The 15,318-nt window shown below is 45.3% G+C and overlaps 1 protein-coding gene across 3 annotated transcripts in view; it reads left to right on the forward strand.

Annotated features, from left to right (window-relative positions):
* The window catches only part of ACOT9 (acyl-CoA thioesterase 9), a 63,537-nt gene that overhangs the window by 12,405 nt on the left and 35,814 nt on the right, over window positions 1-15,318 (forward strand). For all 3 annotated transcript variants that reach the window (XM_033950150.1, XM_033950149.1, XM_033950151.1), the window contains 4 exons: window positions 6,248-6,418; window positions 8,709-8,746; window positions 12,813-12,896; window positions 14,114-14,217. In XM_033950150.1, coding sequence (XP_033806041.1) covers window positions 6,248-6,418; window positions 8,709-8,746; window positions 12,813-12,896; window positions 14,114-14,217 — 397 coding nt within the window. The remainder of the gene's footprint in view (window positions 1-6,247; window positions 6,419-8,708; window positions 8,747-12,812; window positions 12,897-14,113; window positions 14,218-15,318) is intronic.

Consider the following 15,318-nt stretch of genomic DNA (forward strand, 5'->3'; position numbering starts at 1 on the left):
CCCTTGGCAGCCGGCAAGATGCCCATGCTCTCCTGCCACCACGCAACACCCCCCTGTGCCTCCGACAACCCTCTCCCTCTTACCTTACTTTAGATGGCTGGCTGGAGGGATGCCTACTCCCTCTGGCCAGCTGGCCCACCTGTTCAAAATGGCTGGCCTTCCCCTCCCCAGTGCATCCTGGGCAAATCAGAGCCTCAAGCCCTTCCCTGGATGCACTAGGAAGGGACCTAAAACTCTGATTGGCCCAGGTTGTGTAAGGTCCCTCCTATGGGTGAGGCCTTAGACATTCGGGTCAATCAGAGCCTTAGGCTCCTCACCAATGTATTTGGGGAGGGGCCTGATTGGCCTAGATTCATAAGGACCCTCCCATAGGAGGTACCTTAAACAACTTGTGCCTATCAGAGCCTCAGGCCCCTCCCCAGTGCATCCTGAGATGATTTAAAAGTTTTTTAAACTTATAGTCCATATTGAGAAAAAAAAAAAAAAAAAGTTAGAAAATATGAAACAATTTAGAAGTAGAATGTCTTTCCTCTTCCTTATTCCTCCACTATACCCTCTGTACTCCTCTCTCTATATCATATATATATAAAACCATAATCTAAGGAGGGACTTGAGCTCTTATAGCTCCCAAAATTGATAGGAGAGAGTACGATAAATAATTAACCACACGTACTCTATACATTCATTGGAACCCCTCTCCCAAGCCTATCCAACAGAGACAGAAAGCCAAAGCTCAGACAAAAATAGCAAAGTGGAGAAAAACACCTCAGTCTTCATGGGTAAAAAAAACTCCACATTGTCACATATTAATTTAATTTAATTTAATTCTTATATACCGCTAATAATCCGTGAGGTTTCTAAGCGGTTTTACAAAAATGATGCATTAAAGATACAATAAATAAAAACTAAATAAATAAGATAGGTACTTGGAAATTCCCTAACTGTCTCAAAGGCTCACAATCTAACTAAAGTTCCTGAAGAAACAGTATGAAAAATAAAAAGACAGAGGTAGAGATAGAAATGAAATATTCAATAAGTAAACGAGTAAATAATTTAAAGATAGAATTAAATAATAATTAAAGTAAACAAAATAGAGATAAAAATAAGCATAGAGAGAAACAGAAACACACTCCAAAAAAGCCAAAAGAAACTGCAATGTTATACTTATAAGTTTCAGGATATCAGCCTTCAAGGAGAGAGAATCGGTTCCATTCTGATATTCATACACAGTTCTATTCAACACTTAATGTTCAGTTTCCAATTCTTATATACTAGCAAGGATCAAAATAGAAAAACAGGGGAACACTTAGCTACAAACTTCAAAGCACATGCCAGTCAATCAGCTTCAATAATATTCTCTGGTGTGCTGCCTTGTCCCACCACCTGGCAGGAATCCCCGTTTTTGTCAAAAAGCTGCATCGGGGGGTTTATCCTTCCAGGCAGAAACATCTCGGCTCAAACATGGCCAGTAGGAAAAAGAGGTATTGATGCCTTTGTATACAACCCTTTTAGCCCAGTGGCATAGTAAGGAGAGGGGGGGAGGCGGCAGCTAGAGAATGACACTTGTAGTTGTATACCTGCGGCTAGCTGCGGGTAACCCACTGAAACGGGAGAGAGAGAAAGGAAGTGGTCGCCCGCAGGTACGGGGAGAAGACCATTTCATCGTCCCGTGTGAGCAGTGATGGCCTTGTCCTCCGCAGTGAAGGGAGGGAATGCGCGCGGTCACCGATTGCGCTACCTTCCTCCATTCGATAGCCACCGCCACTGATGCTTCTCCTTCCTTCCCTCCATCCTGATCGCCGCCGCCGCTGAAGCATCTCCCTCCCCTCCATCCTGATCGCCGCTGCCTGAGCCCGATCTCATCTCCCTTCCTGCCTTACCTTCGCAGCAGGGAATTTCTCTAAATGTGCTTCTTTACCAGCAGCCGGAGCATTGAAATCACGTGTGGCTGCCATATAGGTCATCTCTGACGCAAACGGAAGTTGCATTAGAGACGACCTGTCATGCAGCCACACGCGATTTCAACGCTCTGGCTGCTGGTAGGAAACATATTTAGAAATTGCCTGCTGCAAAGGTAAGGGGCAGGGAGGGAGAAAGGGAAGAAAGGTGGGGTGGAGAAAAACAGACACTGAAGGGACCTGGGGAAGGTGGGGTAGAGGAAGTGGGGAGAAGACGCTGGGAAGGTGGGGGTAGAGGAAGTGGGGAGAAGACGCTGGGAAATGGGGAAGAGAGAGTGGGGAGAAGACGCTGAAGGGAAATGAGGAACAGAGAGTGGGGAGAAGACGCTGAAGGGAAATGGGGAAGAGAGAGTGGGGAGAAGACGCTGGGAAATGGCGAAGAGAGAGTGGGGATAAGACGGGAAATGTGGAAGAGAGAGTGGAGAGATGTCAGATGTCAGAGAAAGGGCGGGACCGCCGGAAGAGGAAGCAGCGCAGACGCAGGGCTCACAGAAGGGCCGGGACCGCCGGAAGAGGAAGCATTTCAGAGCAGGGCTCACAGAAGGGCCGGGACCGCCGGCAGAGGAAGCAGCAGGAGAACGGTAGGAGCTTCTCCATGATGTGGGAGGGGGGGGTTGGGGAGGCGGTGGGGTGCGAGTGGTCCTGCGGGGGGGAGGTGAATCGGACATCGGGGGGGTGTGCGAGCGGTCCTGCGGGGTGAATCGGACGTCGGGGGGGCATCAGGCTTTCAGGGTGGGGACAGGACTTCAAGGGGGAGAGAAGAGTTGGGGCGGGCCAGAGGAGAGTCGGGGCGGGCCAGAGGAGAGTCGGGGCGGCATGAGCGGTATATGGGTGTGCGCGGTATATAAAAATTTCTTTACATAAATTACAGTTTCCCGCGCGCTATACCCGTGTGCGCGTTTTACACGGGTGCGCGGTATATGAGTGAAAAAACGGTAAGTCAATCATTCAAAGAGAATCTTGAGGGACAGTCTGCTAAAAGTGTTCTTATCAGAAATAAAACGTGAGTCTTGGTTATGTATGTTTGTTTGTTTTTGTCTGTGTTTGTTTATTCATATTTTGCAAAATAAGCATTACATTCAGAATACAAACAGCAAAGACAAATATCAAACAGCATACTACAAATCCAAAGGATCACCCAATCCCCCCCTTCCCCCTCCCCCATATACCAGAGAGATCTCCCCAGAATCTCCCCAGGAATCACAACAGATCTTTCAGTCCAAGAAAACAGTCATCCGGTTTGAAATTAATATAATTAATTGAGAGAGAGAAGTTAAAGCTGACTGAGTAGAACCCTGAACAAGAAGACAAAATTGACCGTTGTCTGCATGTATCTTATAAATCAAGATCAGACATGATAGAAGTTGGCAAATAGGGGTCATATAAAGACTAAACAATAAAGCGGATTTAGTCAAAACCTTGAGGAACACCCAAAGCAACAGACCTCTAAGAAGTATCAGGCTTTGTACCGATTTGAAATGAGCAATTATCTAAAAAAGATCAAACCGAGACAAAACCTTGCCTGACGGGCTAAACTTTTCTAATCTGTGTCAAAATGTGATGGTGGATAGTATCAAAGACTGCAGACGCATCTAGAGCGACCATGGAGAATTGAACTCCACTGTCAAATCCAATTTTGACAGAAATGGCAAGAATAGAGGGCAGAGAATGTGAAAGGGGGGAGGGGTGGGGGTTAGTTTGGTACAACGAAAAATGTTTACCTTTTCATTGACGTTGTTCTAAGCAAAACTAATCTTCCAAAAATCAGTCTCTTGTGCAACAGACCAAAGATGCTTTTAAAATGAATGCTAAAAATAATTTGCCTAATAGTTCTACTATCCATAATAATAAAAGGCTAAGCGCGCATGCGCTTTTCAAAGATCGTGATTCCTGGTGGCGAGAGGTGTGCTTCTGTGTCACACCTCACGGCGCCTGCGCTAGCTGGAGGCGCGTGTTCCAGAGACTCCTCCCTCCCGCTGCCGCTGCTCTTCAAAGCGGCCTGCTGAGATTCGCCAGCCGCTGTAGCGAACCTCGCAGGCCGCTCTCCACCTTCCCGATGCGCAAAAAAAAGCAAATCCAGGTAGGACAGAGGCTGCGATCGGCAGCGACTGCTGCTACTCCTCCAGCCGCCTAGCTCCTCTCCACCGGCCCCGGCCGGCAGCCCCCTCCGCCCCGTCCTGATCACGAGGGAGACCGTGCAAAGGGAAATGCAAGGGGAAGGGGAGGAAGCGTCTCTAGCACCCGTTAATGTAACGGACTTAAGAGCTAGTATATAATAATAATTTCTAGTTTTTATGTTGCTTTAGGTAGCGCTGTGCTGCCTTTTCTCATAAGTTTCCAAAACTGCATGATAACTGTTTAACAAGCATGTAATAAAGAACCCTTCCCCCATGTGGAGAAAATAATGGTATATTTTATTGCCTTTTGTTTTAAGTATTTGGCACTCTGACATCCTGGTTTCCACTTCTAAAATGACACAAACTGGAATTGGAAGAAACGCCTGTGAAATAATTGCTTTTCCATTACAGATCATAGATTCAGATAAAGTTAAGCACTGGCTTTGTTATTCAGAGAGTATCTAAGTTGCGTGATATCTGGAATTAAGGCCAAAATACATGGAATAACATGCAGACAGCTAAGAAAAAGATGCAGGACATAACAATAGCCATATTGGGGCAGACTGATGGTCCATCTAGCTCAGTATCCTACTTCCAACAGTGGCCAATCTAGATCATAAGTACAGTCAAACCTCGGTTTGCGAGTAACGCGGTTTGCGAGTGTTTTGCAAGATGAGCAAAACATTTTCGCAAATCATGACTCGCAAAACGAGCATTGACTCGATTTGCGAGTCCCTCCCCACCCACGAATTGGCATCGCAACCCCCCTCCCCCGGCGAACTGGCATTGCCCCCCTCGCAAATGCCCGCCCTCCCCTATGCGAACCGGCATCCCCTGTCCAAACTGAAGGCTTACCCCCAATCTGGCACCGGCACGCAGCACCAACCCACAGGAGGTGCTGGTGCCCGAAGATCCTGCCTCTTCCCGGACTGGCCTTGAGCATCTGTGCATGCTCAAGGTCTTCTGGCTCCCGCCTCTCTCTGGAAGAGACGAGCCAGAAGGCCTTGAGCATGCACAGATGTTCAAGGCCCAGTCTGGGAAGAGGCAGGATCTTCCGGCACCGGCACTGGCACCTCCTGTGGGTTGGTGCTGCGTGCTGGTGCCAGATTGGGGTTAAGCCTTCAGTTTGGGCGGGCGGGGGATGCCGGTTCGCGCAGGGGGGTGGTGTTTGCAGGTGGGGGGCGATGCCAGTTCACAGGGGTGGATGTGGAAGCGCACCAGTGGCCTCGGGTGGTGGAGTCTTTTGGGGATGTGGTGGTGTGGGGTGGAGCAGTTGCCGGTGGCCGGGGAAGGGAGGTAGAACCAATTAAGTGAGTTTCCCTTACTTCCTATGGGGAAACTCGCTTTGCTATACGAGTAATTTGGTTTATGAGCATGCTTCTGGAACAAATTATGCTCGTAAACCAAGGTTCCACTGTATTTGACAGAATCCCAAAGAGTAGCAAGATTCCATGTTACCAATCCCAGGGACAAAACTTGTCCCCGTGTCATTCTCTAATGCCTATCACTTTACAAACAAAATACTCATTGTGGCATCGCTGTTATTACCATGACAAACTCCCTTCATTATCTGGCACATTAAAATGATACACAGTCGTAAAAAAAAGTACTCGCTCAGCTTTAAAGTAGAAAATGTGTAATACCATAAAAGCACCAATTTCCAGATTTCAAAAATAGAGACATTCTTATGACAGGGCAACACTGCAGATACTATTACTGGACTTGAAATAGCAACATGCAGATGAAAACGGAGTTGAAACCCCCAGGAAGCCAGAGTGTGCGTGCATATTACTCTGGAGAAAAACAAATGCATTTCCTTCTGTATTGTGCAAAATACAAAGATCTCAGAAATGCACATTTCCCAGAACGGACAGAAAAATAGAAGACGTCCTCCAAAAGAATGAGAAGGAAAAATGCTGTTTGATCTTTGGGGAAACTGTACCTTTGTGAAATTCACTCTCCCATATAATTGGGCCTGAAGTACGTCCTGATCAGATAATACTGAACATCACTGAAACTCCACAATTATCTTTGCATAGTACAGAAGAGAACTAACAAACCTTTAATAGTAAACGTATACAAGTGTGTTGTTTTGTTGTTTGTTTTTTTTAATATACCTGTCGTTGAGAGCCTCTCCTTTCTGTTGTTGAGTTCTTGTTGTTTTTCTTCTAGTGACCACGTCCAAGCCATGAAAGAAAGGAAGTCTTTGCAGACTCTGTTGGCCAAACGTCAAGAGGACCTGCCTCCGAGGAGAATGAAAGATAGTTATATCGAGGTGGTGTTACCCTTAGGCAGCCAGCCTCAGTTGCGAGAAAAGTACCTTAATGTGTACAACAGTGTAAGGTAGAACTTCCTTGGTTGAATACCATAAAGAAATTTTATTGTTTTTCAGTCTGGAACATAGAGCTGCCTTTTTGAAATATTCAAACTTTATCCAGATGTGGCAATGAACCGCTTTGGTAACATAATAACATAGTAGATGACGGCAGATAAAGACCCGAATGGTCCATCCAGTCTGCCCAACCTGATACTGGAGCCATATTTACACTCAGATTATATACGTTTCAACTTTGTTTTTTTGTTGCTTTAAGAGAAACGAAAGACCTTTCTTTTTGACTCCATAAACTCTACTACCCTGTTTCCACGAAAATAAGACCTATCCCGAAAATAAGCCCTAGCATGATTTTTAAAGATGCTCCTAATATAAGCCTTACCATAAAAATAAACCCTGGTTGAGATTGACCCCTGAAGCCCCTGACTCCATCTCTGACACTAGTCCTGCCTGATTTGCCGAAAAAAATTGGACTTGTCAATTCAGCGACCCCCACCTGACATACCTCCGCTCCAAGGAGGTTCGTTTACCTAAAGCAGCAGCGGCGACAGCGCTCTGAACAGGCTGCTTCGTGGTCTTCCCCGCTGGGCCTTTCCCTCTGCTGTGTCACAGTGGGGAGGGTCAGTGGGGTTCTGCTGCACAGGGGGATGGAAGGGAGGGTTAGAAAGATTCAGTACAAGGGGATGGGTGAGAGGGGAGGAAAGATCTGCACGGGGGGGAGGTGGGGGGTGGAGAAAGGAAAGATGAAGAATTGGGGTGGAGGAGAGGGAGAGATGATTGTCGTATATGAAAAAAAAAAAAAAAAAGACATCCCCAAAAATAAGCCCTAATGCATTTTTTTGGACCCAAAATTAATGAGACACTGTCATATTTTCAGGGAAACATGGTACCAACTAATTCCAATTTCATCAGAACTGAACAAGACTAAACACAATAGACTCCCAGGGAAGTAGACCCACGGAACCGCAGTTCACCCTTTTGCCACTATGGAATAAGTACACAGATTAACTAGTTGATGACTGTTACAGACTGTCTATCTCATGGCATCTTTCATAGGACCTTATTAGCTCTCTTGCTGTATGTAATCCTTCCCTAAGTGTTCATTTACCAAATTGACTCTTTAAATGGATGGTATTTGTACTACAATTGTATCTCAAGGCATCCTTGCTCTAGACCAGTGGTCTCAAACTCAAACCCTTTGCAGGGCCACATTTTGGATTTGTAGGTACTTGGAGAGCCTCTGAAAAAATAGTTCATGTGTTATTAAAGAATTGACAATTTTGCATGAGGTAAAACTCTTTATAGTTTATAAATCTTTCCTTTTGGCTAAGTCTTAATAATAATATTGTCTTTTATAGCTAAAAGACATATGATCAAGAAACTGTTTTATTTTACTTTTGTGATTATGATAGACATACTGAGGGCCTCAAAATAGTACCTGGCGGGCAATCCTTAACATTAACCTATAGCACGTGGCTTTATTGCTTTTTCAGTGAGAAAGCAAGCAGCACAAACAGACAAAATTCTATCAATGTCCATTATAACTGTTTAAGGTCTTCAGTTGTGTGGAGTCCACTTAAGTATATTTTTCAGAGGAAAGAGGTTCCATAGGGCCATAAAGTCCACTCTTCCAGGTCACAGGTGTGATCTGGGTTGAAACAAAGTTGTAGCCCAAACAATTTGCAGAGCTGTGACATGATTTTTGCTCTTTTCTTTTATCAAATATTACTAACTTGATATTTGGATTAGGCAGGGCAATTCATTGGTGAGGCAGCCACCTTCCTGCCTTGTGGGATAGGAGCTTCGGTATAGTTAGACTTGTTAGTTGGATAATGGAGACATTCTTACTGGTTAATTTCTTTTCATTGAATTCTGCTAGACCAGTCCAGAATCCATCATGAAAGACTGAGGGATTCGGTAGATTTCTGGATCCTAGTTCTGCTGCCTGTTGTAGTCAGTTCTGCAAGGTTAGCCCCATGGGTCTTTATCCTGGGATATGATTTGTTTTTAATTGTGCGTCTCATTTTTCACTTTTAACTGTTTTCTTCCTCCTGTTGAGTGGCTGTTGGCATTAACCACCAAAAGATTTTCTAGTTGCATCACTCCTTAAAATTAGTGATGCCACTGGAATCTTCAGATCTCTGCCCCATCTACTGGTAGGGAATGTAACCATAGATCCAGCAGGATTCAAGGAAAGGAAATTGACAGGTAAAAATAAATGTCGCCATATTTATACCCACTGACGTGGTTGGGCAATTTTTCAAGAAGGATAAATCAGATTTTGTTTTGTTTTTTTAACAGGTTTGGGAGGATTCTGGAAGATCTTGACAGCTTGGGAGGTATCTTTTATAATAGATTTCCTGAGTTAGAAAGATTTGAAATTCTGACTTGCTTTAGTATTTACGGTGCATTGTAAAAGTTTTATCACTCCTATGCATTTTTAATATTCACCTGCTAATACATTTCTAATTGGAATTTTTTTTAAAGTAGGAGTTTCAGTGACCTATTTACATATTGCTATCTTTTAAAGTGAAAAAAAATATAGAAATATTCAAAAAAGTGATTAAGAAACCAAAAGGTTTTGATTACATAAATCTTTACACTTTTTCATGGGAAATCCAAACTAACTTTCCAAAAACTACCATAACAAGTTAACTCTCCCCTCCCCTTTTATCAAGACAAAGTTAGACAAGTTCCTGCTGAACAAGGATGTACACTGATAGAGCTAGTCTCAGTTAGGGCGCTGGTCTTTGACCAGAGGGCTGCCGTGTGAGCGGACTGCTGGGCATGATGGTCCACTGGTCTGACCCAATAGTGGCATTTCTTATGTTCTTATGCTAGAGGTTTTTAGTGTAGGCTGGTGAGGTAAGTGCTCCAACGCTCATAGGAATTCTATAAAATTCATAAAAGGGGCCCTAAATAGGGGCCACCACTGTCCAGTCACAGTATCTGAGAAGATTGGAATACTCCTGGATGAAGAATTTAGACCTTTGCTTCATACAGCAGAAGCTGTTGCTTATGCTTTGGGTTTTGGGTTTAGCCTTTCTCAGTGGTAGCTCAAAGTAAGCTATATTCAGGTATATTATGTACTTTTCTGCCCCTAAAGGGCTTACAGTCTAAATTTGTGCCCAAGGCAAGGCGCCACTGCAGAGGAAGTATCATTGGAAGGGGAAAAAGATGCATACTGATCACATGTTGCCGGGGATGAAAAGATGTCCACTGGTAGCTTATGCACTTAGAACTCTTGATGGTGGTAGGAATGAAGCAAAACCTTCAGGAGAAGATAACATCTCTAGTGTAGCACTAGACCATGGTGAAGGTGTTCCTGGACCCACTGTAGCTGGAGGTAAACCACAGAAATTAATGAAAACTGTTGGGTGGACTCCTGAAGCTAAAAAGAAGATGGGGGACTGTTACTATTAAAACTGCTAAAATTGTCAGGTAATGCCAAGTTCCCTTAAATTTCTTTTGGTAGTTGTGAAATAGAAATTATATCACGTAAGTGCATATCGTATTTGCTGGTTCGAGCCGCATTGCTTGGTGCCTTATCTGTAATTTCCAGAGAGAAACCAAACCGCCCACTTGAAAGCTGGCTCTTGGTAAGAGTGAGGGCCGGAGGCACAAAGCTCCTACACCACGGTAAAAAATGTCACGATGGAAGCGTTTAAAAAAAACAAATTTACTGATGACGCTCAGCAGAATAGCATGCAAATTATATGCATTCTATTTGTGCAGAGCAGCACCAGTTAAAAGGGGGAGGAACTTTTGCTGGCACCTGCGGAGAAGAGCAATCACTAGGCACAGCTCCTCTTGCCAGTAGCCATCGTTCTCCCCCTCTGCCCACTGGGGACAGCGTTGGCTGCGGGCTCAGCTGCATTGGGGGCTTCCCTATTTGGCCCCAAATCGGCTGGACTTTTTAAATGGGCGCATGTGTTGTGTGAGCACAACAACTGTGCCCATTAAAAAAAAACAACAAAAAGACCCCGATCCCTCTCAAGCCATCCAAACTCCCAATCCCCCCTCATGCTGAGTCCCCCAACACCAAAAAAAAAAGCACCTGGGTAGTTTAGAACAGTGTTTTTCAACCGCTGTTCCGCGGCACACTAGTGTGCCGCGAGATGTTGCCTGGTGTGCCGTACGGTGCAGACACTGATTAGGCCTCAGGCCGGGTCCCGCACGCGCTCCCATGAGACTCCCCCGGTCCCCGCTGTTGTTCAGTTTCGATCTTCTGCTCTGACGCAACCGGAAACAGGAAGTTGCAGCAGAGCAGAAGATTGAACACTGAGCAGCCGCGCGTGCGCGGCTCTTTGGGAAAGCGTGCATGTCACCGAAAAACAAAACCTACAAACTAAGGTGAGGCGAAGGGAGAGAGCTGGCTAAACAGTAGGATCGATTGGGCAGGCGAGTGGTGGCTGCGGGGACCGTGCGATCGCTCGTGTTCCCGGCTCAAATTGGAAGGAGGGAGTGAAAGGGAAAAGGATTCTGGGCCAAGGGGATGAAGACGGAAAGAAAAACCCACAGCAGGAAAGAAAGGGAAGGACAGGCAGGTGAGCCAGATGCTAGAAGCAGGGGGGGGGAAGAAAGAGGGAAAAAAGCTAGATGGGGTTGAAAAGAAGAGACACACTGGTATGGAAGAGGAAGATAGGGGAAATTTGGACACAGGAAGGTAACAGAAAGAGGGGAAATTATGTGCATGGGGCATAGGGACAGAGACATAAAGGGGACATGCCATGGGGATGGTATATGGACACAGGGGGGGGGGCAATGACAGATACATAGGGGAGATATTAGAAATGGAGAAAATAGGAGCACAGAAGCGAGATGGTTTGTGGGGATGGAACAGGGACCGAGCTCGCAGGCTCCAGTGGCTTGCACAAATTACATTGTAACGTGCCATGAAAATAAGAGGGAGGAAGGTAGATAGATAAGCCACGTGAGAGGAGCTGAAGGGTAGTAAAAAGGAACAGATGGTAAAGGAGGGAGGGAAGGGTGGTGGTGGAAAGGAATAGGACAGACATTGAAGGAGGGTGGAGAGGAACAGACCCCGAAGGGAAATGTGGAAGACAGAGTGGGAAGAAGACAGATGCCAGACGATGGGGGAGCGGAGGGAAGAAGATGGGTGCTAGACCAATTGGGGGGGGGGTGAAGGGAGAGGCACAGTAACAGCAAATGAAAGACGTAAAGAGAAGACACACAGTGGATGGAAGGAATTGAATGAGAAGATGTGGAAAGCAGAAACCAGACAACAAAGGTAGAAAAAAAAATTATATTTATTTATTTATTTTTTGCTTTAGGATAAAATAGTATATTAGTTGTGTTGATAAAAATTTATAAACAAAGCCCTGCCAGCTGAACATCTCTTTCTCTAGTTCAGCAGCAGGAACTTTGATTTATAAGAAAGGAATAAGCTTATATGGATGCAGCGGGGACGGTGACGGGGCGGTGAATGGGATGGCAGTGGCGGTGACGGGGCGGTGAAAAGGATGGCGGTGACGGTGACGGGGCGGTGAAGGGAACGGCTGTTGCCGAAGAGCTACGTGTGTGTCTTTCTTCGATTCCAGCCAGAATATCAGCTTTGTGTTCAGCCAAACAGGCTCAGGTTTCGCACTGAATAAAGTATTTTATAATTTTTCACTATTCTGTTTACTTAATATTTCATAATAAAGTAATTATAAAATACTTTCTTTGTGTTTATTTGATTCCTATTCAAGAGAATTACTTTATATATAGTCAATATAGGCACAGAGTTAAATTTTTTAACATTTTCTAATGGTGGTGTGCCTCATGATTTTTTTCATGAAACAAGTGTGCCTTTGCCCAAAAAAGGTTGAAAAACACTGGTTTAGAAGGCTTGTTCCAAGACCCTCCCCCCTACCCATCCATATGAGCCATGACCCCCCCCCCCCCCCGGACCGGGACCCCTCACCCCCGACACCCTGTACCTTTTGGTAGAAAAGCTTGGCAGGATGGATGCCCACTCCCTCCTGTCTCGGGCCCTCCTCTTCACAACGGCAGCCCGCCCCTGCCCAGTGCATCCTGGGATGCACTGGGAGGGACCTAATACCATAGGCATTGCACAGAGTGCTCAATATAATATTAATAAGCTCCTTATAATGCTTTAGCATAGAATTTTCAGTGGCTGCTATGACAATCGATAACAGCCACGGAGAAGACAGTTTTCCATGCCAGTAAGAGTGCTTTAACTACTCTTGCTGCCTTGGAAAGCTTTTGAGCATCGGGGCCTGAGACATGGAGTTTAGCCCAGCTCAGGCTAATATAGTTCTCTTTTGTATTAAAAGCTTCTGTTCTGCTGTTACATGTTCTCGTCCTGTTTTCCCAGGTGCATCTAGGCTGTTGGAGACATGTAGACTGTTACAACTCACTAACTTGCCTCTTTCTCCATAGTTCTCGTTTGCTATACACACACCAAAGCCGAAGCTCCTCAGACCTCTCCTCTGTCTATTGTTACAGCCCTGGTGGATAAAATTGGTAAATAAAAGAAAATCGGCTGATATCTTTATAGGGTCATGCTTGGGTATCCCACAGTAATTTTGTGATCAACATGCGCTTTCAACGTGCTCAAAAATAGATTTTATTTTTAGCTCTGGAGGCAAAGATTAGGCGTGTTCTGTGCTATGGTTGGCCTGTTAACCGAACGTGTGAATCCTGACCATCGCATGCTAATGGAAAAACACTGAAGGGCTGATTTCTATAAACGGCGTCTAGAAGAATGGCGCACACTTAAGCGCCATTCACAGAATCACATCTAGCGACACCTATGTAAAAACGTAGGCACCTGAAATGCAGGCGAGGGTTTTAAAGGCCAAAGTTTCTGGAGAATCGCCTTAGCGGCACCTAGGTCATTCTCTGCCCAAATAAATGCCCACTTGGGTGTTAGGCGCCACTAAGCGCCATTCGAAAGATGCCTATTGCCTAATTAATTATTTTTTTTTTTTACCAATTCTTGAGGCTATTAAGGGTATTTTGCCAATTAAGTTAGGCGCCCTTTATAGAATCAGCCCTGTATAGAGTATCAGATAAAATTACCTGGTTGTAAACCGCATGGGCACCACATAGTGGATATATCAAGCATTGTAATAACAATAATAAATGGCCATGCACTAGTGGAAAAATAGAGTATGGCCACTAATTCAGAAAATAGAAGCGGCCATTTTAGCCATGCAGAAAAAATAGCGTTAGTGTGCGGCAATGACCTGCATATGGACGTGCTAATTCCACTTTTTACTGCAGAGAGTCTTAAAACTGCAAACTTAAAAAACAAACCAAATTAATAGCAAATATTCCTGACGCGTTCTGTGCTAGATGCCTCCTATCTGTCTGTTTCCCAGTCTTCACCAGTCTTCACCAAGGCGTCTTCCGGAGGTTGTGATAGGCCAGAGCACATTACAGGGGTTCAAGGAAGGTATAGATAGGTTCCTAAAGGATAAGGGGATTGAGGGGTACAGATAGAAGTAGAGGTAGGTTATAGAAATGGTCAGGAACCACTTCACAGGTCATAGACCTGATGGGCCACCGCGGGAGCGGACCGCTGGGCGCGATGGACCTCTGGTCTGACCCAGTGGAGGCAACTTCTTATGTTCTTATGTCTCGTCTGATTTTTGTTGCTCATTTTAGAGCCTCTTAATTCGTGATAAGCAAGTCCGTAGAGCCAGCTGAACTTGATGATTGTACTTGAACTCTTTCAGACCTGTGCAAAAAGATCATCTATCCAGACTGTGATATCAAGTTCACGGGGAATGTTTCTTGGGTAGGGAAGTCCTCGATGGAAGTCAAGATGCACATGCTACAGGTCAGGTTCATTTGATGTTTTTTCACCAAGCAAACTGTCCTTGTTTCTCCTGCAAATAGATAAATCACTAAAGGATCTAGAATCAGAAAATAATAGTAAATATTGAAGAACTAAGGCCAGTACTGGAAAGACTTGCAGGGTCTGTGTCTGTATATGGCCGTTTGGTGGAGGATGGGCTGGGGAGGGCTTCAGTGGTTGGGAGGGTGTAGATCAGGGGTCTCCAAAGTCCCTCCTCAAGGGCCGAATCCAGTTAGGTTTTCGGGATTTCCCCCAATGAATATGCATTGAAAGCGATACATGCACATAGATCTCATGCATATTCATTGGGGAAATCCCGAAAACCTGACTGGATTCGGCCCTCGAGGAGGGACTTTGGAGACCCCTGGTGTAGATGGACTGAAGTGAACTCTGACAGAGACTTCAGTAGTTGGAACCTAAGAACAGTACCGGGCAGAGCTTTGGATTCTTCCCCAGAAATAGCTAAGAAGAAGGAAAAAACCAACAAATTTTTAGATTGAATCAGGTTGGGCAGACTGGATGGACCATTTGGGTCTTTATCTGCCATCATCTACTATGTTACTGTGAGTTCTCTGCTCTTCTCAAGTACCAGTCAGAGCTCTGGTTTTCTGGCCCAGAAATATCTAAGAAAAGGAACAATTAAATTTAAATTATGAATTTATAGAGTGTTGGACGGTGTCAGGTCAAAAGCGCGCCGGGACAAAGGCGCGCGCAGACAATTGAGCGCAGCGCGGAGGCGCACGCCGCAGAAAATTACTGTTTTTAGGGCTCTGACGGGGGGGGGCGTGAGGGGGTAACCCCCCCACTTTACTTAATAGAGATCGCGCAGCGTTGTGGGGGGTTTGGGGGGTTGTAACCCCCCACATTTTACTGAAAACTTCACTTTTTCCCTGATTTTAGGGAAAAAGTTAAGTTTACAGTAAAATGTGGAGGGTTACAACCCCCCACAACGCCGGCGCGATCTCTATTAAGTAAACTGGGGGGGGCTCCCCAACAAACCCCCCGTCGGAGCCCCTAAAAACTGTAATTTTCTTCGGCGCGCGCCTCCGTCTTGCACTCAGTTGTCGGCGCGCGCCTTTGTCT

Source organism: Geotrypetes seraphini, chromosome 6, assembly GCF_902459505.1.
Source record: "Geotrypetes seraphini chromosome 6, aGeoSer1.1, whole genome shotgun sequence".
NCBI lineage: Eukaryota > Metazoa > Chordata > Amphibia > Gymnophiona > Dermophiidae > Geotrypetes > Geotrypetes seraphini.